The following is a 27,056-nucleotide window of genomic DNA, read 5'->3' on the forward strand; positions in this document are numbered from 1 at the left end:
AGGTGGTGGTTGTTTGGACAATAATTCAAATTAACACACAATAAATTCTTATATATATTATGGGGTTTCACAAAGAAATACAATATGAACGTGATCCGAACTAACCAAAAAATCTCAGCTCTCGATAAAACGTATAATACTAGCTCACTAGCAAGCAGCTATCAAAGTTTGCCAACATCCTGAGGTTAAAGCATTTGCCAAAGAATTGAAAATATGCGCCTATCGTTCTCATTCCAAAAAAGAAGGCCAAGTCCAATCCAACCCACCAGCCTGATTAGTTCACTTTCCAAACTTACCGAAAAAGCGATACTACACGCTTTCAACAATTTAACCGACACACGCAACATAATCCCGAACAAACAATTCGGATTCTGTGCCAAACACACAAGCCTTCATCAAGCTCCTGACGTCTCCTGGTGTACCGAATGACCTAATCTCCCTGACAGATGACTTGGACGGTAGGTTCTTTCAAGTGAGTATTGGTGACGCAGTCTCCTCTCGAAAACAAATCTCCACAGGAGTCCCGCAAGGTACTCGACTAGCCCCTGCCTTCTTCAACCTTTACATAATTTCCTACTCCACAAACATTCGCATATAGCATTTTATGCAGATGACACAGCTTTTTTCACAACCGATTACAGTCTATTAGCCTACTAAGTTTAATTACTGTTAAGTTTTACGTGTGCCATATGCTTTTTATATTAGAACATAAAATATAATAGAAAAATTAAAGAATCGTCATAATTGTTGTCTAGGTCATAAAAAGTTATTTCACAAAAATTCAAGAAAATTGAGATTCCAAAAAAAGATTGTTCATCGAGGCCAAGACAGGAGACTCACTTGTTACAAAACTGGAAAATTCTTAGACGAGAAGAATCTGTGAAAATTAAGTTATACACCTATTGGTCGTTTTGTTAAAAAAATGTTCTTCCTTCTTATTTTATTGGTTGAAGAACGTTCAAAATAAGTCAACAATATTTCACACAGTTTAATCGTTTTGCCTACTGTTGAAGCTAGCTATTACAGCTACAAAGAGACGCAAACATGCTTTTTATACTAGTAGCATCGAACCAAATGAACCCTCGTACACATTTATTTTTCTATTAAAGCACATCTCGACGATTTATCTTCATTATTACCATACGGCGTTCACTTTACAGATGGCAACTTCTCCCACCTTTTCCACACGACGTTTTCTTTTAACCTCGGTCGTAAAAGCACTGGAAGGTAACAAATTGCTGTCTATTATATCGAAACATTCTCCTTTCTTGTCGAAAATATGATTAATGGAGTTTTTGTCCGATTCTATTTTATTCGGCTCTTGGAAATTTGCAACGGCTCGTTAGGAGTTGGCAAGAACGCCGCTCGTAATGTTTAGATGGGTTTAGTAATTAATTTAGCTAAGGCAGTTGTTTTTTTTCTCCCTCTATCAGATAAAATTTTAATAACGAACCATCGGCGAGAGGGTTCTTCGTCCGTCCGTTCCGAGATTGCTTGAATTCTTCATTTCAAATATTGTTTATGAACCAACATATATATTATAATCGTAAATATTTTCTTCTTATAATAATTTGGTCCACTCAAACATGACTCCTACCTTTTTATTAAAAAAAATTATAATGACGAAATATTGATTAAGTTCCAATAAATTACATATCATAATCGTGAATATTCCCTTCTTGTAATATTTTGGTCTTTTTTTTTTTTGTTTAGTTTGGTTAGTATCTACAGTTGAACACAGATATTTATATATTATCTGTTTCTTCATAATTCTTCCAAACATGATTGCCACCTCTTCATTGATCAAATTATAACAATGGAAGATATCGCTTATGGTCCAATATATCATGTATATTGGTCCATTATGTACCATAATCGTAATTATTTCCTTCTTATAATAGGCTAATCTACAATGTCTACAGTTGAACACAGGTCAATAAAAAAATTCTTCATAATTCGTACAAATATGATATGCACCTTTCCATTAATCACTACATAGTATAAAACAAAGTCGCCTTTTCTGTCTCTATATCCCTATGTGCGCTTAAATCTTTAAAACTACGGATTTTGATGCGGTTTTTTCCAATAGATAGAGTGATTCAAGAGGAAGGTTTATATGTATAATACATGCATAATATACTAAGGCAACATTGCTAATTTTAGAGGTTTCTAACGTGATGTCGTAAATTAACCTATTTTTTTAGGCTTATTTAGCAATTAGCAAAAACGCTGCCTAACCCTACGAGTTAGATCAAATTAATGTACTACAGTATTGAACACCATAAAAAGGTCTACAAAAAAGTCCGCGATGGTATATGTTTATCTTTTAGGGATAACCCACATTAACCATTTTTATTGTTTACTTTTTACGTGAGAAAATGGCTTATTTACGAAGCTATTTTAAGCAATACGGCATTAATCCTTATCGAATTAAGTACCTTAAATACAGTGTGCAATTAATATAGATCAATATGGTTCCTTACAGCATGTAAATTAAACAAATATTTTCGGAGATATTACAAATTTAAAATTTGCGTTTAAAAATGTGTAATGTAATAAAAATTGTATGAATTTAGATATTCCAAAGATAGCAGGAAATCTTCATAGTAAGTATAGGGGAAGAGGAATTGTTTTACTCCAAATTTAATGCGTGCAGGCCAAGGGCAGTAATGAATGAACCAAAAATACTGAATCGATTTTAATCATGTTTTCATTGAGTGACATAGGCATATATATTTTATGCCCGTGCAAAGTCGGAGCGGGCCGCTATGTTTTTATATACAACGTTCATATTTTTTCTGTAGTATATTTAATTTAGTATCAGCATTGCACCTGTGCGAAGCCGGGGCGGGTCGCTAGTAAAATTATAATTTGTTGATTATGATCCAATACATCATATATCATAATCGTAAATATTTTCTTCTTATAATAGTTTCGTCTACAATATCTACATTTGAATACAGATGTTTAAATGTTACTTATTTCTTCATAAATCACCCAAATATTCTTCGAACCACGAACTTTCGCTGATAAAATTATGCCAACGAAATATATTATATACGATACAACGAAATATATCATATTGTAATCGTGACTATTTTCTTTCTTGTAATAGCTTAATCTACAGTGTCTGCACAAATGTTTAAATGTTATTTTTATCTTCATATGATTAATTCATTTCTTGTCAGATTCTATTTTATTCGGCTCTTAGAAATTCGCAACCGAACGATTGAAGTCATGCAAGAATGCCACCCGTAATGTTTAGATGGGTTTAGTAATTAATTTAGCTAGGGCAGTTGTTTTTTTTTTCCTTCTTCTTGTGCCGGATAAAATTTTAATAACGAACCATCGTCGAGAGGGTTCTTCTTCCGTCCATCCCGAAATTGTTTGAGTGTTTCGTTAGGTCGCCAGCGAATTGTTAGGAATTAATCTAATATTTAATTTTAAAGGATCCGGCTTTTAAATTGTTTTTTACGGGAAAGTTATTTATTGCATATTTTGTCAGTAAAAAATATATTAATTTCGAACGCCTACATCTTACAGTTTAAATTAAAAAGCAATTTGTTTCAAAGAATCCTAATAAAGGCATTATTTAGTCTTCTTTTTTCTCGCCGAAGAAATTAAAGCAAAAATATTTTGTATAACATGTTATTTTATTTATAAACACAGAATACGTTTCGCTATGACCTATATCTCGATGGAATTTAATCGCCTATGCAAGTAGCTTGATGGTCATCTTAAATATCCATCATAGGTATCTGTAAGGAAAATATTTTGCTGTGAAGACATTTGATTGGTTCTTTGGTGACTAAAAAATAAAAAATTTTCCATTTAGTAGTTTCCATGGTAGTTGCCCTTGAGCTTGGAAAATTATACCAATTCTGATCCATACACTACCCTGTTCTGAATAATATATCTGCAAAGACCTTTTTACCCATCATTCGCTTAATAGATGAATTATCTAAAAATTTTTAGATTTTTGCAAACTGTATCTGGTAGTATATTCGACGTCATCTATGACGTGCATTGACTGTTTTATTAGGTGGGCTAAATGTTATATGGCTTCGAATAATTTATGTTTGTAACACTGCCAATAATATAAAAAATGGTTATTTCCTTGTGATACACATTGTATTCACATTTTCGATAGCGATTTTACGTTGGTTGTTTTTTCGTTTGATAAAATTTTAATAACAGAGTTACGACCAAAGGGTTTAGTCGCACTACGTCAAAATTGTTTGAGTAATTTAATGAATGCGTTGCCTGAACATTCTAAATGGTTGGGCATTGTTTCATACGAGAGAATATTCGAATTATTTGACCCAAATTAAGTATTTTAAAGTTTAAAATATTTTTGAATGAAAGACTGAGTCTGAAAAATACCTAAAAGTTATTTTTATAGTATAGTTATTTTGTATGAGTTTATTGTATGTTAAAACTGAAACACAAGTCATTTGATATATGTTAGGTGAAAAAGAAACATCAAAATAAGTGACAAACTTGGATACTGAAACGAGTTTTTCAACTGTAAATTCCATTTTTTTTCAGCACAAAGGAAATGCTTTCATTATTCTGCCAAACTGTTAAAACAATTTACTCATATTAGAATTGTAACCTTCTGTACTAACTACATAAATTCGTGAAAAATAACCTAGTTTACAGAAACAAAATTAACTTTTCATCAAGATATCATAAAAAGGATGTACAAAATAATATCAGTACCCAATATGAGGATATTTGATGATACTCTAATGCTCCTCAGAGCAAGCTTGTTACTTGTGTGTATGGAGGCATTATTGGCTTAGAATAACCCAGTGTTTTAAAACAATATGCTAGTTATTTTAAGAACTTCATCATTGAGGATGTCGAGCTATTTATTCACAGCAATCGGACAATGATATAAATACTCATCTAGAAAAACCCATTGGTCCTTACTTATTCTCTAATAAAATAAAAGTCAGCAATTTTCAGTATATTTACTGTCTTGAATCTGTGTCCTAGTTCAGTGTGATCCAAGAGTAGTAATACTTCGGTGTTTACATGGAAGTGGAGTCTTTTCTTATGCCTTGATGCGAATTTCTTAATTTTCTCTATGAGAGTTGGACTCCGAAGGTCTCGAGGTAAGTAATTGTTCCTGTAGTATCTGGTGCATTCACCTTCTTCTCAGGACTTGATTCTGAAATACTTTTATTATGTTGATATTATATCTAGCAGAACATCCTCATAACTAAATTCTGTAGATCTATATATAATATGTTTTAATATCTGCTTGTACAGCAGCAACTTACTATGTACGGATAGTCGACATTTTCTTCCAAACAATCAACACGTTATTTTGTAATTTACTTACAGTTATCTTTCTTCATTTTTAATATACCCAAATATACTCACCTCACTTTAATATACTAAAAAATACTCTTAAAATCATTCGAGTTGTTTCTTTTATAAAGACAGAAAATTAGTTTTAAAAACAATCTAAATTGAAGACATCAAATAGCCAACGTTAGTATAATTTTTGGGCAACGATTCCAAACAAAAGATTCGCAATCAATAACTGCCTGCAGCATATTGCATTCTGTCAGAAATACTATTTAATATCAGAACATTTCTTTCTGACGTTCCATTTTTAATTTATCTTCGGAATATTCGGTATGCGCTATATTTCGCTATTTTATTATGACACTCCTATAAAAGGAATTTTTCACAAGCGAAGCTCAATAGATAAAAAGATTTATCTTTCTGAAAAGTGTTCTATAAAATATTTTCAATATACGTTTGATTTTAGATGGGTTTCGACAGAAGTTATTTTAATAAAAACTATATTTTACTAAGTTGTTCAAGATGAATTTTAATAAATAATAGCTAGGTTAAGATATATCAAAATAAGACTTGCCCATCTTCATCATCATCATTATTTTATCAGATCATTTCTGTTCTTAATAAGTCCACCCAACTCATTTCCTATATTTTAGTGATTTTTTTCTTTTATGTGTTCAAGCATCACAAGTCAAGAAAACGAAGAAAGTGTTCTGATCACCAATATATTAATTTGAACGCATAAACCATGTCAATAAAGTATCAACAATTGGTCAATAAAGTGCTTATAGAAGATGTAATATTATCATTTATACAAAAAATTTGCCTATCCTACTATGAGATTGTTGTACCACAATAGCTGTAATAATTAAAGAAAAGCAGAACAATAATCCATTTTAAACCAACAAAAAATATAACTAAAATTCAGTGCTCTTAGAATTGGTGGATAATAGTATTATATTACACAAAATCCCATTTAATATTCCACTATTATGACTTTACTTGAGCAAGAACGGCTTGAATATAACATTGTGTGCCCGCCTAATAAGCACACTACTACATTGCTAGAATTTTAGTTGTTCGCCAATTCGCTTTTAATTTTATCTTTCATTAATTATATTCGGCATTCTAAACGGACTACTTTTGAATTATATATAGATATGATATGTAATGTTAGTTACTTTTGTTACAAAGACTTGTGTTATTAGCCAAAATAAATGGATAATTTCATGGAGCCCAAGTTTGATGATTATATATGACGAGTGTATAAAGTAAATGTAAAATGTCTACTGATATCGATGGAGGTAGAATTACAAATTAACTTTATTGTGATTGTGATTCAACACTTTCATTTTTTGGGAGATGTTAAATAATGATTGTGTTCGATAATATATGACACTAGTAGCTTATTAGCGGGAGAGGGGAAGGCGTAATCCTTCTGGTGCGCTGTAGCCTCTGAGCGTATTGTTCTTTGATGGTTTCTATATTGTAACATGAAAACTATTGTTAAACTAATTCGAAATTATCTTTAGTGTCTTTTATCAACTGAAAATTGGTACGTTGAAATTGTAATTTGGAATAGAAGCTGCTCGATGCTATTGGTTAATTATGTGACTATAGATTATCTCTAAACTTTTTGGACTTACAAGTAAAACAGGACTACTTAAGCTAAATTTAAAAGTGTATTATACACTATAAAAATACGGGAACTTGTTTATGTTCTAAGGCGAAATCTTGAATAACTTCGTAAATCCATTTTGATTTGGAGGTCATGGTGCAGCTCTCCGTTGGGTACGTAGCAATAACCATTGGATATCTAATTGGTTGGATGTTCTCTGCAACCCCATATTTACACCCCATTGGTCCAATCTGGCTCTATGATTGACTTATATATCAATTAATACAAATATTTTTGATTGTAGGTCCCCTTGAGCATATCTTTCGACTAACAAGTATAGTTACTTCATTTTTAGTCTGCTCTGCTTTATTTAAATGTATGATTTAGGTGCAGATATTTAAATGCATTTAAAGGAGAACAAGTCCTCTTAGATTCTTAATTCTCTTTGTGTCATATTCCATCTGTATAAGATTTTCTGTTACTGTTCTGGTCTAACCGATGATACTTTATGAGAGATGAGATTATTATTAAATAATCTACAAAAACTCCTACCTATATTTCTATTTTCTCCATATTTTCATACTTTATATGTAATCTTATTTTGTCTATTGGCATTTCTTTATTATCTCCATCACTTGATATCATACATTAACTGTATGAACTGTTATTATTAATCTTGCCTAAAAAAAACATCAAGCCTGAAAGTGATTTCCTGTCTGTTTCATCGGCATTTTATTTTTAATTTATCTTTCCACTTTCCAGGTTTCAACAACAGCGACGTTTCATTACTTAAATTCCTCCCGCAAAGGTATTTGACGGGATTCGGGTACGGCATTCAATAGACAGAGAAGCCGCTTAATTTTGATGTTATCAAAAAAGTATTTTATGATTTTAAGTCACTGAATTCAAACTTATTAAATATATTATAGATTATGTATGGGCGTCATCATTGTTTATGTTTTGATAGATTTTTTAATAGGTTGCTTTCTTCTGATTCGGATTGATGCTATCTTTAATTTTTGCTACCATTAGTGGCGCTAAATATGTTCTGCAAAAACAACAACAATGACACACAGCAACTGTCAGAAAATGGTTTTGCAAATTTCAAATTTCTAAGCTAGAATACCATCTTAATATCTACATGATGTTCAACTTTTTTATATATACAAATTCTATATTCACAAATACACAGTGATGTTGTTTTCATCTCAATAATATGAAACTGTATATTTTGTATATACGTGATATATTTTGTAACACTGAAATTAATTCGATAATGTACAATTTTCGAGTACTAGTTCGTAAAATTAACGTAAAAGTTAAAATCACGCTGACGACGTCTATAATAGCAAGACTCATAATAGGAAATGGTTATCGGCGACTTCACTCAAGGACTACTTCGCTAAAAACTCTTTTCTTATACACCTTATGAAACGCTGAACAGCTTCTAAAGAGGCCCCGTCATCAATTTTATCGTGATGCATGTGTATTTATAAGACAATGCAAGAATATTATTATATTATATTTTATAGCTACAGTTTAAATATAATAATTTAACTGGAAACTATATATAACGTTAACAAACAGAGAAATTAGGTATTGACTATTACAGAGATTTTAAAGTTAAATAATAAATATTAAATATTTTGTTTTTGAATAATCTACGCAATTCTGAGCGATATACCACTCAGAAAAGTATTCCTCTATTATGAGTATGGTCACTTAAATAAATTTAGTTTGATTATGTATGACGTTTTCATTTAGTTACGTTTTCAAATTAATTTTGTACCAATAATATATACTATACTAACTTAACTTGTCGTCCCAAGTTCTCTATTATATATTAATTTCTTCTATCAGCAATAAAAAACTAGATTATTTTTATTTTATGCTGAATTTTATTATATTTTTATTTAACCCTAGAATAATAAACGTAATAAAAGGTATATATAGTCTATTCAAAGGTATTTTGTACATACGTCATCTAAATTTGTGACTTCAAAACGTAGCAATGTTGCCGTATCAACTCTGAGTTATAGTTCAGTTTGGCTTTGACATACAACAAAATTCTAATCTAAATAAAGTAATCAAACAAAAATGTCATCAAATATAATTTATTTAACATTATAGTACATCTAAAAACTACAGTAAATTATACAGCCACAATTATTTATAGGTTAGAGTTATAACCTCTTATCACTATTGCTTTCAAGAATTTACATACGTCTGACATCTGGATGACTTTGGCAGGCTCATTTGTTTACGTGTTCGAACTAATCGGACAGCATTGTATCTCTTTTTAACTAGAATAAAATGAGAAGGAAAATATTGTCATATTTTAAAACCAATTTACAAATTGCGGCAGGCAGTATATTAAACATCTTGATGACGTATATACAAAAAAATTTGAATAGACTATATAGATATATTGTTCATTTCACTGCAGTCTGGTATTTGCATGTGTTCAACGACATCTACTTATAAAAAGGCGAAAATTTTTTGAAAAAAGTATCGATATCGATATATCGATATTTTTTCAGCCGATATTTTTCTTAAATATTTCTTAAACATTATAAAATTTACACTGTTACTGCAAAAAAAATCGATATTTTTTAAAAATTATCAAAAGCAATATGTCTACTTCCTATCTTCCTATATTCTATTCCCTACTTCAGACAACTAAGATATTAATGAATTAACTATTTCTAGATGTTTCCACGTAATAAGAAAAATCCAAAAGGAGAGATAATGAACACCACACAACTGTCAATGTCATTGTTTCATCATTTGTCAGGCAAAAAGGGAAAGGCTTTCTGTGGCTTACTGAAAAAAAATATAAAAAGTATTTTATTTAAAGTATTGTCTATCGTAAACGATGACTTTCTTCGTCAAAAAATTGGACTGTAGCCTTTGTAACGTTATTACTAGTGTTGGGAACTATCGATTATCGACTGTTTAGTAATTGACTACTTTTTACTATCGATTGTTCAGTCGCTATTTTTGGTTGGATTGATTTTACAACTTTTTACCAGTGACTGTTTCACTCGTTATTTTCGACTGATTTTGTTACTATTTACTATCGACTGTTTCAGTCGTCTACTTTTAGTTACTATTTTTGCTTCTACTAGTTTCATTCAACTGATTTGCATCGTTCTTGTTCTATCGTCCTAGCCGCGACTTTGACAAATATGTACCCGATTTATGCTTACATAGATTTATATGTAATATATATAGTTTTATGATTTTTTTGGTAGTTTGCTTGTAAATAACAATATATTGTATAATAATATAGCAGCACATTGGAACGATATTTTTTACTATTATTAATGCAATATGGTAAAAAGTTTAAAATTGGTAAAATACTTTTGACTGTTTTTATAACAACAAAAGATAATATTTCGATTAGTCTCTCGATTCTTGTTAAAAAATATTTCTTAACTGCTCTAAGCAATTATCTCCGTCCTATCCCTCTCTCACAAATTATACAGGAAAGAATTCGTACATCTTCGTCTGACATCACGAATTAAACAAAACAGTTGAACCGTGCACTTGATTGAAAATAGTAATAACTGCTAGTTTGTTAACTATCGACTGTTTCGACTGTTTTCAGTCGATAGTTCCCAACGCTAGTTATTACCGCCCACAGAAAAACAATTTCGCCATAAATGCACCCAATAATCCGACTAACTCCACCAAACTGTTATGTCAACGTCGATTCTCAAACTGCTTCTGGCGAAAAATGCCCTACAAGCAATTTTCCGGGTTATGTATCGCATTATACTCTTAGCAATAAAATTTAATATTGGAACGTTTGTTCCGGAATCTCATTTTTAATTTATATTTCCGATATCCTGGCTCAGCCACATTTCAATATTTTATAGGAGAATTCGAGGACAATAATAATAAACCAAAAAGTAATTTCGATCTTTTTGGAGCGCCATTTTAATAATGTATAATATCGGATTCGATTTAAAACAGAGGGTTGGAATTGTGTTGACATAATTCTCGGTTTATATTCGAGACATTTGAAATATAAATCAGTATAAATATTTAACGCCTCGCCTGTAGATTCCAGAACAACCTAATAACACCGTTTTTGGCAAATAAACGATCAATATATTCGTCAAAATTTCTTTAGAATGTTTTTACAAAAATTCTATTTTAAAGATCTGTAAAAGGCTTTGATGAACCTACAAGGTTACAAGAGCATAGAAATACTTGACATATAGTCTATTCAAAGTTTATTTGTATATGCGTCATGAAGATGTTTAATGTAATGCCTGCCGAAATTTTTAAATTCGTTTTAGAACCAAACAATATTTTCTTTCTCATTTTATCTTAATTAAAAAGAGACACAATGCTATCTACTCAGTTTGAAAACGTAAATTAATTAGCCTGTCAAGGTGATCCAGTTGTCAGACGAATGCAAAATTTTTTAAAGCAATAGTAATAGAGGTTATAAGTCTAACCTATAAACTATTGTGGCTGTAAATTAACTGTAGTTTTCAGCAATTTTGTATAAACAAATAAACTTTGAATAGACTATACGCACTAAAAAATTAATTATGCCACGTTGCCATTTCTTGAAATATTACATAGAATAGATTTTCATAAATTAGCCCAAAATATCCCTTTATATTTAAGTTCAAATTTTGATAAATTTATAGGTACAAATGTCTATATTACATAAAAATTAATACCAAGAACTTTTTATAAAAATATTTAATTTTGAAATAAATTGTATTATAGAATATAAAGCAATATCTACAATAATCAATATAATTTATTTATCTATATATAAACATTACAATAACAAACCAAATCGATTAATTGTACATGGCAACGTCGCAAAATGAAGCGGAAACTACCGAAGATTATCGAAGGCTAGCTGGGCGTGTCTCCTCGGGGTAGCCACCACTTAAGTTTTGAAAGTTTTGAAGGCGTTAAGAAATTTACATAAAAACTAATTAGATTCTAATGAACAAATGGCTAAAGCCTTTTTGAGATCAAAGCTCCATTACAATGTAATAAATGGCTTAATGTTGAGAGAACGTAGATACATTTATAAAAGAAATATTTTTCTTAAACTGACTTTTTCTCACAAAAAGTGAAAACAACTAAATAAATTTGATATAATATTTCTATATCACAAATTTAACTTCGACCAATATTTCAATTTTGTATAAGGAAAAAAACTATTTTTCTACGCTTGATATTGAAATTGGTAGATTCCATCACGGAAAAAAGCGTCGGAAAAAAATATTATTGAAAATATACCACAGACATTTATTTGTTATTTCAATATTCAAGAACAAATATGAGTTATATGTTTTATAAGAAAAGCAAAAAAATACTTTAAATGTTATTTTCATAATGTAGTATGTCATTGGTATATTATTAAGAAAATCAGAATGTGGTAAACAAATATTTCTAATGTGCAATTCAATTGAAGTGTTAAAATGTCTATAACCTATAAGTAAGTGGATCATAGTAGGTTATTCCTCTCAGATATTTAAGTTATCAAAACTATCAAGGCTCTGGAACTATCACCATGGAACTATAACTCCATCATCTACACATGATCCTAGATCCAATCCTGATGCTAGTGTAAATTTTCAATGGACATTTACTTTGGATTTCAGCCCACCAGCATAATTAAATAGCTACGAAATTGAAAACTCATTGAAACACTCTAGACGAAACCGTATGAGTAATAAAAAATTACATTAGGGTGTATAATACGGTTGTGAGCATACTAAAATGAAAAAGTTATAAAGTACATTCCGTAAACGGACTGTAAATAAGTGATTACCCGGGTAATATTAGAGAGCAAAGCAACATTTATAATGTGTAAAATATCGGATTGATCTTAATATCACACATTAGAAATTATTGCTTAATAAATCACTTTATTTCCGGTGTACTAGCTGAAGTAAGATCATAAAGAATAATTAAAAAATTCTGTATATTAATTAAATCACTATACAGGCAATAATATAATATCAAACTTAGACTCTGCATAGTCCATCATGCCATAGTCAGACATATAGGAACCAAATTGAGTAACTAATGGATAAATCTGAAGTATCTACGGTGGTCTAATGGATAAATCTGAAGTATCTACGGTGGTCATTCGTCAATTGTCTTGTTAATATATAGTAAATAATGCTAATGCTTAGTAATAACTCTCAGCTTTACTTATAAACAGAGATATGTATTTAATGTCTAGGTATTCTATAATTATTCTCTGTATCTATAATTAATGTTAATAATAACACCTTGTTTCAGAACTCTGCAATGCTGCTACAAAAATTCAAGCTTCGTTCAGAGGACATTTAACAAGGAAGCACATGGAGGGCGAGAAAAAGGACGAAAGCAGTTCTAAGGAACAAGAAGTAACACAACCACTTGTCTCATAAAACGACGTTTCGTAATAATTTTTCTTGCATTATTTTTAGGAGGAACTGGATATAGATCTGACAGATCCTGATTTAAACAAAGCGGCTGCAAAGATTCAGGCGTCGTTTCGAGGACATCTCAGCCGTAAAGAGGGTCACGGCGAAGGGCAGAACCCTTCAAACTAAACGTGCAGTCATGGGAAACGGAAAGTTAAACAGATTCATTGTATTGTTTAATAATAATAAGGTCAAAACTCTTTTACTCCTTTGTCCCGTGTTCTATAAACACATCCATGAAGAAATCTTCGTGATCCTGCGCAAGTTTATACAGTAATGACAATTAAACTTATAATTTTATAGGGGCTCAGTCAGTCCTAATTGTTTTATCACTAGAAATGTCCAATAAATGGGAGTCTTACAGTGATAAGAACGTCAATTTTTGTAACAAAAACAAAATAAGTTCTACATCTCTTTAATTCTTCAATAAAAACTATTCTCAGGCATAATCAGTGTTATACTATAAATATTTTATAAAATTAACAGTCGAAGCAAAAAAAGAACACTAGCATCAACATATAAAACATTCGCAAGTATGTTGTACATGAAACATAACATACGCCAAAACATCAACAAATATATTCCAGAATATCTTTGCAGTATATATACAAAAGCTAATTTATCACTGATTCAAAGTAATTATTCATCACTGCTAATTCAAAATGATTTTAAACTGTTAATATATACTAAAAATATTTTAAACAAATTTAATAAATAATATAATTGAACTGTATTGGCAATATTTTACTTCAGTACATATCAGGATAAACAAAATAACTTATGTATATCTTATGTTAATTAAGCTCTGCTATAAAATAGAGAAGTGTTTCACCTTGTTGAAAATTTGCACTTGTGTAAATCAAATTTTGAGAAGTTATGTAGCTTCCTATTTAATCCTATTATGTACCTTTTACCTGATATACCCAAAAATTTCTTATTTGCCAAACAATGTAGTTCCTTTATATATCTATACTAGAAAGATGCACAAAAATATCTCATTTCTGTAATAAATAATTTTAATAATATTGTTGCAATGTTGGGAAATTACAATAATATTTGTAATTACTTAACTCACTGATCATATACATACTGAATTGATCACATTCTCTAATTTAAGTTTGCTTGTTTTTATTGAAATAAAATATTACTACCAATGCTTGTATTCATAGAATATTTCAAAATAAAACAGTAAGAATTACTTTCTGCCTAGATTCATTTGCCCCATTCCTCAAAATTATCATCATGAAAATGTTCGGGTCTAAATTTAATTAAAGATGCTGGTAAATCAGAACGGTACTCTAACATTTCTGGATACGTCCAAGGAGTGTGTACTATTTGGCTGTCGGTCTTTTTAATACTTCGTTCATATTTTTCTAACCACGATTCTAGTAATGGTATTTGTTTTTGAGCATCCTCTTTCCTTTGTCTACTGATTTCCATCTGCTCAACTAAAAATTATATATAATTAATGAATGTTTGCTACTAATTAAATATGTACCTCTTTGCCGTAATTCACAAAGTTGTTCAGGAGAATAATGTGTGTATTTGCAGTTGCCCTCAAACTGACAAGAACCATGTTGAAAAAATCGCCGACATGGAGTCTTCAGTAATTCTTCTCTTAAAATTACAGCAGGCTCTGCAATTTTTTTTGTAATCATAATGTATTAGCTTTAATCCTATTTGTTACCTTTGCATTGTTCATAGTGCAAATTTTTCTGTTTTATATGATGCGCACTCTGTAGATGCTTTTTCCTTGCTTCCAAGACATCTATAAATGTTTTGTCGCAGTATTCACAATAATATCTTCGGCCCATTTTTGCGAATAAGTAAACAAAAACAAAATACAAATCAGTATATACGTATACCCTATAATTTGTATTTACTGTAATGTGAGGTTATGTCGATATGTCAAGCAGATGACAACGTCGAAATATTAAATATAAAAAATTTAAATAAAAAAAACAATTAAATATTGTGTAATAATCAATTGCCATAAAATAAAAGCAATATAATATATAGTTTTCGATAATTAAATTACTAGAATTTAGTATTCAAAACAAATGGATATTAAAATAAGTGTACAAGGTAGAAAGAGACGCAAACATATACAAATTTTTTGTTCTTTTTTATGAAGAACTTCTTGATTTGTTATGTTTGTGTTTAGTACGTTCTTGTTACCGGTGGTGTTAGTGTTCGTGACTGTTTCAGTTTTGTTTCTGTTTCTGTTTAATGTTTCTTTCGATTTTTTAAATGTTTTTTTAACTGCTTTTGTGCATTTTTAATTTCCATTTCAATCTTCGTGTCTTACCAACGATGGAATAAATTAGGTATGTGTGTCTAATCAATTCAAATTTCAATGTTATAAACTGGTTAAAATATAAACTAAACTATAAAATTAGTCCTAAAGTTAAATGAAATGTTTATATGTAAAGTAAACTTACCTTGAACGTGTAATTTATGCGAATAACATATTTGGCATAAGTTGTGACGCTCGCATAAATCATTTAAATATTATTTGTAATATCTAAATTTTATTAATGTAACAATTTGAAACATTTCCAAAACAAAAAAATCAAATATAAAAAAATATATTTTTAGATTTTAACGCTAAGCCAAAAGTAATACCAAAACAACCTGTTTTTGTTGGTGTTATAATATTTTAGCGCTATTAATTCTAAGATATAATCGACAGTATCATTCCATTGTTATTCGTTATATATTCTCAATAATATTTATATTATATAGCAATTAAATTTAAATTATTGTATTGTGAACTATAACCCCAAAAGTAAATAATGCCCATGGTCATATCTATTAACGTAGTTGGACATGGTTGACGTTGCTTATAAGACTATTATTGGTTAATTTATTACTGTATAGTATTGGTGATAATGTTCGTATACAGTTTATCAGCTCATTTTTTCAAATATTTAGCTATTAGTAATATGTGGCTTGTTCAACAATGTATTTTAGTTGAGTTTAAATGTTTCGAATGATCACAGTTCTTTAGCAACATTAATTGTTTATGTTGTTTTGTGTGATTTCTATGTTTTATTAGAGAAAGATAGACCTGTTATGTTAGAAATAAATGAGTTTTCAGAAACAAGCTTCAGTCCCTGATACTAAAGTATTTTGACAGATGTTTGAGAAGCACAATTTCTATGTTAACTCGATGCTAGACTCCCGAGATTTATTAGTTCGATTTCTTAGTGGGGGACTAAAGCTATCACGAAATAATCCTTAATATAATTAATATGGATCAGTCTTATCTAATTTAAAAAAAAACCCAGTTCAGTAATTAATAGCTAAATTGTTAAAACATAGGATAATCGACAAAATTTTGTCACTTAATATATTGACGTTAAAATGAAATTAAGAAAACAATTTGAAATCAGGGCTAGTAAACATTTTGTCAATAATTATTACCAAATAATTCTATCAAATTATTTTCAAAAAAATAATTCAATTCAATTTCAATAAACGCTGCTCATTGCACTGATATATAACCCCGTTAAAATCCCAATTAAATTTCACCTAATATATTTTGATTGCATTTATGTAACTGTATTCAACGGTAAACTAATTTTCCAATGCTTAAAATCAGTACCTAGACATTCATTCAATCAGAATTGACACAAAGGTTTAGTTGGCATCATCGTAACAGCATATTTCAAGTGTTTTACAGAACTTTCGCGGTTAGAATCCGATAAAACAACATCGTGTCGCATAGTTCCATCTTTAATACGAACATTAAAATCGTTTCTGATGAAAAGGAGATGGCTCTGCCCTGTAATACTGATTTATGACCGTGTGTGATATTTTTATTTCCCGGTATGAGAAGAACATTGCCAGGTCGTTGGGTTTTAACTGCCCGAACAGGCCGTTGATCCTTTGAATCCATGCAAATGAGGTTTTTGAGATCATCGGTTGGTCTTATAACTTTCGAAAATTGTTTTATATTCTCTATGTCGACCTTTCTGATGATTTATTATTTCTGGGGATTATATCAGGCATATAAATGAGTCTCAGTGTCATTTTTTTACTAAATGAAATGGACAATTTTGTAAACACTGGAAGGTATATTTTATTCAAAGTATTTTGAGTTTTGAGTGAGTGAAGATTCAAGGTTATGTTCTTAACAAGTGCCCAATATTTTACTTGATCGATACGATCATTTACACAATTTTGGCATATTTCTTATGTAGAACTTCTGTAATCTGAACATCTGTGAACAAAACCAAGTTATCTTTTATAAATATTAACGCGAAACTGTACAGACTGCATGGAATTGACATCATCTATAGATATTTTTGTCAGTTGTTTTGCACTGTATTATGAAAATTATTCCTACGAAACATTACCAACTATTCAAATACATCTAAAATATTGGTGATATGTCTATTTCTGGTCAAAAGCTTCATTTTGTATGTTTTTTACAAGCAACCCAACAAATTTAATACTCACTTGATATAATCTGGGGTAAATGAGTACCTTGTTGCCAAAATAACCTGACAAGTACTAATGGGAAAAGGCTATATCAAAAAAGAAACAGAATAATAATAATAATAATAAAATAATGGTTATTTTTTAAACATGTTGATACGCAGACTGCAAAATATTTTAAAACAATAAATTACAGAACTTAATAATTAATTAGTGAAAATTGTATGTAATTAACAACATATCTGTTTTTATTAAGTTGTTTATCTAGTGTGTCCACACTAATAAAAACAAAATTGGAACCGCTAGTATTATATGTTAGTTATTAATTGTACACATACATCGAAATACTAGATTGTTTTAAACTGGTTCTTAATTACTGTTGACCATTTCTATAAAGAGAAGAGGCGTATGTATAGAGGCGCCATTACATTTCTACTCAGCATCGCAATTATTCAGTATAGATAGTGCATGGAGTTTACATACACACTAGACAAACGTCATAATCACAGGATGGCATTAAAATATATGTACATACATCGGGAGTAATATAATGAATTAAGTTTTTATTACCACATCATATTTCAGTCCAATAGAAGTGACATTAATATTAAATATTGTTCATTACTTATTATTAATGTTTTCTTAGTTTTATAGTATATTTAGTGGTGTATACGATTTTTTTTCATAGCCGGTCGAAAGTACGTTATTAACAACATTCAAAACAACATTGACGATTATTTTTAAGGTTAGAGGTAGCAACGTTAATGACAGTGGTAAACAATTTATAGCGACAGAATAAATAGTCCCTAGTTACGAGTATAAATAAGCATAAAAAATTCTTTCCTCCCGCCGTTATAGAGGGCGCGAATGTACTTCTCACAGGGAGTAAATGTTTGACTTTCTTCCCTGTTCGACCGAGGTATGAAAAAAATTCATTTAATCATATGTGAGGCTGAGTGTATGTAAAATTAATATAGTAGCTCTGATTACAACACTTTGCTTATAATTTTATATTAGTACATTGTTACTAGTATTTACCAACTAACCTACAATATGTTTTTTTGCAATAACTGAAACATTAGGTATGTAAGTTATAATATGTGAAAGAGTTTGAAGAACATAAACTATCAATTTACTTGGAAATGGTGTTTTATTTTACGGAAATAAAAGGCGACTGGTTGAACGGCGATACAGAGCCATACCTAGGGTCCTCATTTGTTAGAAAACAGACCGTCTCACTTGTTCACAATTCAGGAATAATCAGGATCGTATTACATAAAACCTCCCTCGTAAAGAAACGGCCACGTGGAAGTACATAGTCGTTATTCCGTCTAGACAGCTTATTATTGTTATAAAAATTGTTTTTGAGCATCGATAGTAACTTCGTCAGCTAGTGTGCCTTTTAAAATTTTCGAAATGACATGGTTTCAATCCATGGTACCCCTCTATGGAATGGTTTCCCAAGTTTTGGTGCCTTTACATCTTGAACTATGATGCATAAGCCGGGAACCCACGGACAATGGTTTTTTCAAAACATTTTTTCAAAAACTACAATTAATTATATAGTAACAATAATTTATAGGCTAGAGTTATAATCTCGTATCGCTATTGCTTTCAAGAATTTTACATACGTCTGACAACCGGACTACTTTGACTGGCTCATTCGTTTACGCATTAGAACTAATCAGACAGCATTTTGTCTCTTTTTAACTAGAATAAGATGAGAACGAAAACATTACACATCTTGATGATGTATGTACAAAAAAACTTTGAATAAATTATAGATATATTATATTCTTGGAAAATACCTATAATTTACAAGAAATGGCAACGTGGCAAAATCAAATTTTAGCACGCACGCCAGGATTCCCTATAAGTAGACTCTGATGACTACATATAACATAAAACTGGAATATATAATATACAGAATTCATGTACTATGCGAATTAAACATAAGCCTTTTCGTTTATAGAAAAACTTTAAATTAATTCACAGGACCCTGTCGTATAAATATTTAGTTCGCATTTAATGGAGATTGATGTCAACTTTTGCATTAAATTACATCTCCGGGACGTGGATGATTTTTGTCGTTGATGTAAGTTTATTTTTGTGAGCTTTCTACGGGTTTCCTTTCTCATTAAATGAAATTTATATTACTTCACACGGATATTCTAAAAATACCCATTTCCTTTTCGAATCGTTCATTGATAATTTTTCCCAATTAACTCCGTGGAAAGACGTAGGAGACGAATCCAAATACGTTCGACCGAAATTGGTTGAAAGCTTTGAACATAAATTGTTCTGTTATTCAATTGGATGATAGTTGATGGTCGACGAACTACTAACAGTGCTATAATTTTGGTGTTATGTCAGCAAGTGCATGGTCTATTGTCTGAGACGGAGGAAGTATAAAATGTTATATGCCAGACAACTTTTAGACGCGTACATGTGCATACAGGGTGAGCCGTCGATTGTTTCGTGTTTCGATAATGCTATTGAATCTATATTTATGAATATTTGAAGTGATTTTTGTGATTCTTTTATTAAATTAAGAATAAAAAGTCATTTTAGTTTATTTTGGCTTTGATATAAAAGAATGTGCTAATGTAGATATAATAAAGGACTTAAACTACAATTCATTATACAGCCACATCACTTTGTAGGTTAGAGTTGAACTCTTCCAAACCACCTGCTGTATCTTCCGGAAGCCCAATCCACGTAGTTAACAATTGCATTTACATTGTACATTTGATGACGTGAATTTACTACTATTTTGGATACACTATGTGTATCAAATCATAAAATATATACTGTTATGGCTAGTGCTTTAAATAGGGTACAAAAACCGAAAAGTAATTGATCCCAGAAAATCCCAAATGAGTATGGTAGTACGGAATAGTTTTAATTAAAGTTTTGGACAATGAAAATCCATATTGTAGTAAAATGTGTTAATTTTAACCGACTTCAAAAAAGGAGGAGGTTTTATGTTCTGCTGTATATTTTTTTTAATATATGTTCGCCGATTTCTCCATCAATTATGGACCGATTTTCAAAATTATTTTTTTATCCGAAAGAGTGCACTTCCGAGGTGGTCCCATTGGAACGAAATCAGGATCTGTTGGGGGGAAGCGAGCAAATCGAGGAAAACCCACAAATTTCAAAGGCTCGTACAAAGTTCTTACATATTTTTTCTTATCTAAAATAATCAGATATTTGTGCACTTTGAAGGGCTTTTGAAGCACTAACCATATTATATGTGAAGTCGACAATAGTAGAAGTAGAAGTAGAGAGAAGTAGTAGAAATATTACAACTACTTCTATGGTGTAACAGTCAGAACATTAAGCCCACACGCGAAGGTCGCTGGTTTGATTCCCAACGCGGGCAACCACTCTGTTCTAGTTTAGTTGGAAAATTTGTATTTGTTTATTTTTATTTAGTTATTACAACCATTATTATGTACATATTTTATTTTAAAACATTTTTTTGTGTTAAAAATCTAAATTTGATTATTTTTTAATTTTTAGGGAGTCCTTTGTTATTTTTTGAAGTCGATTTGTTAAAAATATTTTTTCAAACAAACATTTGCAATTAATATCATGAAAGAAAATGTACAATCAATCGTAACGCCTGTATTATATTATTCTCAGCCTATGCATATTATATTATTGCAAAATTTGAAAAGTAGAGCGAGACAATGACCTGATCTTCGCTTGTTCGGATACAATCAGTATTGTTATACGAAGGTACAGTTCGTGACCTTAAACGGTTTTCCTGATACCGGTAGGTGTGTGGGTGGGCGCCAATTCACCGCGTACATAAGAAACGCGTCGTATTGACGCTATCCATGAGAGCTGGATGCTGCTTTCGTAGCCGTTCGCGCGCTGATCCCGATAATATATTACATTACGTATGTGTATATAGTCCAGATGCTCTATTAATTTTCATTAGCTTAGGAGGTCTTACGGAGATATAAAACAGACGATGAAACGGCTTTAATTATCCATTATAATTGTTTCATTTCTCACATCACTATAATACTACAGAGAATAAAAAGTTTATTTTGTTGATATGTACAGTTCACGTAACAGGTTAATTGAAAATTCGACGGTCTGACACATGGATGGCGCTATTAGAATTAAATCCATATGTTTTTTAGTCAGCCCTAACCCTCAAAAGATGCATGTATAAATTTCACAGCTGTCGGATCATTAGTTTGTGAATTATAGCACTTTGACTGAAGCAACTTTTGTTATTGTGAAAAAAATGGATAAAGAGGAATTTCGCGTGTTAATAAGATATTGCTTTTTGAAGGGAAAAATACTGTTTAAACAAAAACTTGGCTTGATATACTAAGTTTAGACGTGGTGAAATGAGACGTGGTGAAGACGCTGAACGCAGTGGACGCCCAAAAGAGGTTGTTACCAACGAAAATATTTAAAAAACTACAAAATGATTTTTAATGACCGCAAATTGAAATTGAATGAAATAGCAGACACTCTAAAGATATCAACTGAACGTGTACATCATATCATTCACGAATATTTGGGTAAGAGAAAGCTCTGTCCATAGTGGGTGCCGCGCGAGCTCACTTTTGACCAAAAACAATGACGAGTTGATGATTCGGAGCAGTGTTTAAAGATGATCAAGCGTAATAAACCCCAGTTTTTGTGTCGATATGTGATATTTGATGAAACATGGCTCCATCATTTTACTCCGAAGTTCAATCGACAGTAATCCGAGTGGACTGCAAACGATGAATCCGCTCCAAAGCGTGGCAAGGTGTATTAGGTGTGCCGCGTCTGTATATTTGTTTCCCACCCGTTGTATTTTATCTGCGTAAATATACTGTTTTACACACAAACCCCGACACACGTTCTCTACAATTTTTTTCAACAGATTCATTTTGTAGGAATCCTTTTTTTGTGTAACACATCTCAGTCAAAGAACTAAATTAGATCAAAAGTGTTAAAACCCAAATTCCGAAGACAACAACAACCAGGCATTAAGCATTTTTTTCGAAGATACATTGAACTGATTTTTTCGTGTTTACACTTGTTGTAAGCATTCAATTTAACACGTGTACAACATTTGGTCCTTGTATAAATGGTTGTGCATTATCACGTTTACTGCCGTATAAACAGTTCGGGGAGCGTAAACAATTAGCTATTATTTATTTTCTAAAATATTCACTAAAGGCTAAAGGCAGAGAAGACATTGTATTAATGTGTATTCAATAATACTATAAAGCCAGTTTTCATTTAAAGTTATTGACAGATTCACATTAAGGTAGTTCAAAATTACCAAGTGGTATAACCCCTTAATTTCTTATAAATCTTATCGCGTATGACTTAGGGATATAATCTGTCGTTATCATAAAATAACATCAAGCTACCGAGCAGGCAGAAATTCTGCATCTATTATCGCGATAAAAAAAAATGTTTAATATCACCAGCTTTCTATTTTCATATTTACTTATGCGGTGCATTAATAAAGAATAACGATCAAACTGTTGAATTCGACTGAATATTAATAGTTTTTATTTGGGGTTTTCTCAGAAAAAACATTAGCAAAATACATTTTATCTCTATAGTCTATTCAAAGTTTTTTTGTACATACGTCATCAAGATGTTTAATGTATTGCCTTCCGCAATTTGTAAATTCGTTTTATCGAATCAGACAATATTTTCCTTCTCATTTTATTCTAGTTAAAAAGAGACACAATGCTGTCTGATAAATACGAACACGTAAACGAATGAACATGTCAAAGTCGTCCCCTCGTTATAACTCTAACCTATAAACTATTGTGGCTGTATAATTAACTGTAGTTTTTAGATGTACTATAATGTTAAAATAAATGATATTTGATAACATTTTTGTTGAGGTATTTTATTTAGATTAGAATTTTGTTGTATGTCAAAACCAAACTGACAAGCCCAACGGACAACATTGCGACGTTTTAACTTCTCAAATTTAGATGACGTATGTACAAAATAGCTTTGAATAGATTAGACTTAGTTTACAATATATATATATATATATATATATATATATATATATATATATATATATATATATATATATACTTTGAGAATACATAAAAGTTTCTAAAAAGTCTTCACTTAGTTTACAATATATATATATATATATATATATATATATATATATACTTTGAGAATACATAAAAGTTCCTAAAAAGTCCTTAAAAGTTATAGATACAGAATATTTGAAACAAAAATGTGTTTTTAATTAAATATGTAGGTAAATATAGTATATAGTGAAGAAATACCATCGTTAAGAAGATATTATTTTGGCTAACAGTGCTCTGCAAAAAGTTCCAGGACGTCAGGAAAAGAACAACCTCCGAAAAACATTGCTATTGTGTTATTTGTTTCTTACTTCAATTATATTAGTCTTTTAAAAAAACTATTGTTGTTTTTTAGATTAAATAATATTTTCAAATATTTACAAAATTAGATTTTATGTTCATTATCATAATATAAAAGAATTCCGCCTAAAAATACAATTTCGGTATAGCTTAAAAGGTTTATGCGTATAGGATATTAAACCAGTTTTAATTAATATTTTTAATGTATGCGCTTAAAAGAAAATCATTGTAACTGATATTTATAAAAGAAAGATGAAACAACAGCTGTAAATGATTGTGTTTCATTCTACCGTAAAATCGCCGTTTTCATAAAATTATTATTTCTATATTTTTCCTTTGAGCGTTTCTTTTTGATGTTTAATATATCTGAATCACGCAAGACCTAATCCCATTACGCGATTTTCGTTTCGAAAATTGCAATTTTCTCCACAATACCCACCACAACAAAAAAGATTGTCATTATTTGAACCAGATACAAAGGAGAGCGGAAACAAATTGCGTGGGGACCCAAAGCTATCGACGTTGCATCTTGGCATGATTATTATCCGAACCAATGGACGGTCATAAAAGAGACGTCCAGGTGTTTGGAGCCTCGAGGGTACATTCCGTGCGAAGTTGGCGGTGAAATGACACCCGCCCAACCTTAAAGGAAATGTCTACGCTGCTGCAAAACCGGGAAGGCCGCTTTCTTTTCCGATATGTCTTCTTTTACTCGAGACTGGATATTAGTTTATAATCTTAATTTATAAAATCAATTTATTACTATTGTTCTGTTGTACTGTATATATCTATATGTATAATTTATTCAATAAAACATTGAATTTATGACGTAAAAATGTCGCAATGTTGCCACAATTAATTAATTTATTTTTCGTTTGACGTATAACAAAATACAAATGTAAATAAAACAATCTAACAATAGTATATTGTTAGCACAAGAGCCGAAAGTTGAATCATTACGAGCAGGACCGAGATTTCAACTTTTGGCCCGTGTGGTGTATACGATTTTTTTTTATAGCCGGTCGAAAGTACGTTATTAACAACATTCAAAACAACATTGATGATTATTTTTAAGGTTAGAGATAGCAACGTTAATGACAGCGGTAAACAATTTGTTGTAGCGACAGAATAAATAGTCCCTAGGTACGAGTATAAATACGCATAAGAAAATTCTTTCCTCCTGCTGTTATAGAGGGCGCGGGTGCACTTCTCACAGGGAGCAAATGTTTGACTTTCTTCCCTGTTATTAGGGACGGAAGTACGTACTTTCGACCGAGGTATGACTATATTGTCGAAGGACTAAACTACAATTAATTAAACAGCCACAATAGTTGGTTACGGTTGTTTTATTATATTTACACGAAACTCTTTTCTACATCACCATCATGAAGTACGGTACTAATCGGTAATTATCCCTATTATTGATAGGTGTGTTCTATAAATCCATATCAATTTTACAATTTCATTATTCAACATCAATTTATTATGTAGGATAATTGAGATTTTCTTCCAATTAACTATCACATTTTTTATATTTCAAGTTCAGTTCTTTTCTTTTTAATGTGCTCTAAGCTCAAGTTAAAGTTGTAAAGCAAAAATTTATTTATAATTTAAAACTTTTTTAAAATTTTTAAAATTTTTTTATTTATAATTTTAAAATTATATTTATTTATAATTGTAAACTTATAAAAAAAATGTTCAGATTTATTTATTTTTATGAACCCCATATAATAATATACGTTATCAAATAATAAATTTCATTTGATAGAAAATCGATTAACGGTTATTTAGTTAATATTATTATGATGGTTTTAAAATTAACACGTAAAACGTAAATTGTGTCGTCAAAAATTAGTTCGGATACTCACATTCACCAACGAAAACATGCAAAAGGAATGTTAGTGACCTTAAACGGTCTTCTGGGCGTTACTATGTGATGCATATTTGTTCTGTGCAAGGATGGGAACTGTTTGCCGCCAATTTTACGTTGAACTTGTCCTCGAGCTGTCCAACACCTGGAAATCGCTTTCAAAGCTGTTGTTATAATACAATATAATGAGAGATGTACGGATCCGTCTGCATTCGTTATATACATGTATAGTGTAGTATGTACGATGATGTTTTACTTTTTAAACAAACAGATGTAACTCTTAACAGATTCCCATTAAGGTAACTAACAGTTGAGAAAGTATTATAGGATTATTTCGAATAACTTTATGTACACGAAGTTTTGGCTATGTTCTATGTTTTTCTTTTAAATTTTTACATATTTAATTTATAGTTCCTTCAATATAGAACTGTTGGTTATAAGTAGCGATAAACCAATCTCTTTGATTTTAACTCAAATTGAGAGTATCTTCCGACTAACTAGTACAGTTGCTTGATATTGAGTCGGACCTGCTCTGCTTTTTATCTAACAGGATACCTCTGTAACTGGTGACTAATTTTTAATGTTGATGATACTAATTTACCGTAATTACGATGAAAGAATATCGACACCCACTGATCCAATAATTATCCGAAATGAGTTAAACAATAAGCGAAGTATACGAAGGATAATTACTGTAGTGGGTTTAAATTTTAACGCTGATGGTTGAAAATGGATTTATTTTTCACTGTCGGGTTTATGACGACGACGCAGAGCCTAATTAGCGTCAACGTTTTCCGCTCGATAACACGGTGTGACGTACGTGGAGACTGGACAGGGTACCGTTAGGGCATTGCATACTGACCAGGTGACATGCTGTGTGGTAAATGGAAGCAATTTTTTAAATATCGGCTGAGGTTTTGCATTAATTACACTAAAAAATAATTTATGTGTAAATTTTGTCGTTGTTT

The 27,056-nt window shown here is 30.7% G+C and overlaps 3 protein-coding genes across 4 annotated transcripts in view; 2 read left to right on the forward strand and 1 right to left on the reverse strand.

The window, feature by feature from the left end:
* The window catches only part of igl (IQ calmodulin-binding domain containing protein igloo), an 82,379-nt gene extending 68,777 nt beyond the window's left edge, over positions 1-13,602 (forward strand). Inside the window, exons 6-7 of the mRNA XM_076408551.1 lie at positions 13,223-13,329; positions 13,393-13,602. Coding sequence (XP_076264666.1) covers positions 13,223-13,329; positions 13,393-13,518 — 233 coding nt within the window. The 3' untranslated portion in view covers positions 13,519-13,602. The remainder of the gene's footprint in view (positions 1-13,222; positions 13,330-13,392) is intronic.
* Positions 13,603-13,788: 186 nt separating this feature from the next.
* LOC143198819 (zinc finger matrin-type protein 5) lies at positions 13,789-15,291 on the reverse strand. The gene is made up of 3 exons (XM_076408328.1): positions 15,077-15,291; positions 14,888-15,025; positions 13,789-14,837 (listed from the first exon to the last, which is right to left on the reverse strand). Exons 1-3 carry the CDS (start codon positions 15,201-15,203, stop codon positions 14,602-14,604), a joined length of 501 nt encoding a protein of 166 aa, XP_076264443.1. The 5' UTR covers positions 15,204-15,291; the 3' UTR covers positions 13,789-14,601.
* A 248-nt stretch (positions 15,292-15,539) lies between these two features.
* Positions 15,540-27,056, forward strand: part of LOC143198801 (uncharacterized) — a 116,114-nt gene continuing 104,597 nt past the window's right edge. Inside the window, exon 1 of one of the 2 annotated variants that reach the window (XM_076408297.1) lies at positions 15,540-15,716. The gene's annotated coding sequence lies outside the window, so the exon portion shown is untranslated. The remainder of the gene's footprint in view (positions 15,717-27,056) is intronic. The other variant, XM_076408298.1, reaches the window with a different exon arrangement.

The sequence above is a fragment of the Rhynchophorus ferrugineus genome, unplaced genomic scaffold (assembly GCF_030347505.1).
Source record: "Rhynchophorus ferrugineus isolate W39M unplaced genomic scaffold, kcgeb_rfMv2 rfM6, whole genome shotgun sequence".
NCBI classification, from domain to species: Eukaryota; Metazoa; Arthropoda; class Insecta; order Coleoptera; family Curculionidae; genus Rhynchophorus; species Rhynchophorus ferrugineus.

What these genes read in the sequence shown, in the direction of transcription:
- LOC143198819 (XM_076408328.1), bottom strand. Translation starts at nt 15,203, where the DNA reads ATGGGCCGAAGATATTATTGTGAATACTGCGACAAAACATTTATAGAT. An exon ending in GCACTATGAACAATGCAAAG is followed by an intron (nt 15,026 to 15,076) that starts GTAACAAATAGG and finishes AAAAAATTGCAG; the next exon opens with AGCCTGCTGTAATTTTAAGA. An exon ending in TTGTGAATTACGGCAAAGAG is followed by an intron (nt 14,838 to 14,887) that starts GTACATATTTAA and finishes TATAATTTTTAG; the next exon opens with TTGAGCAGATGGAAATCAGT.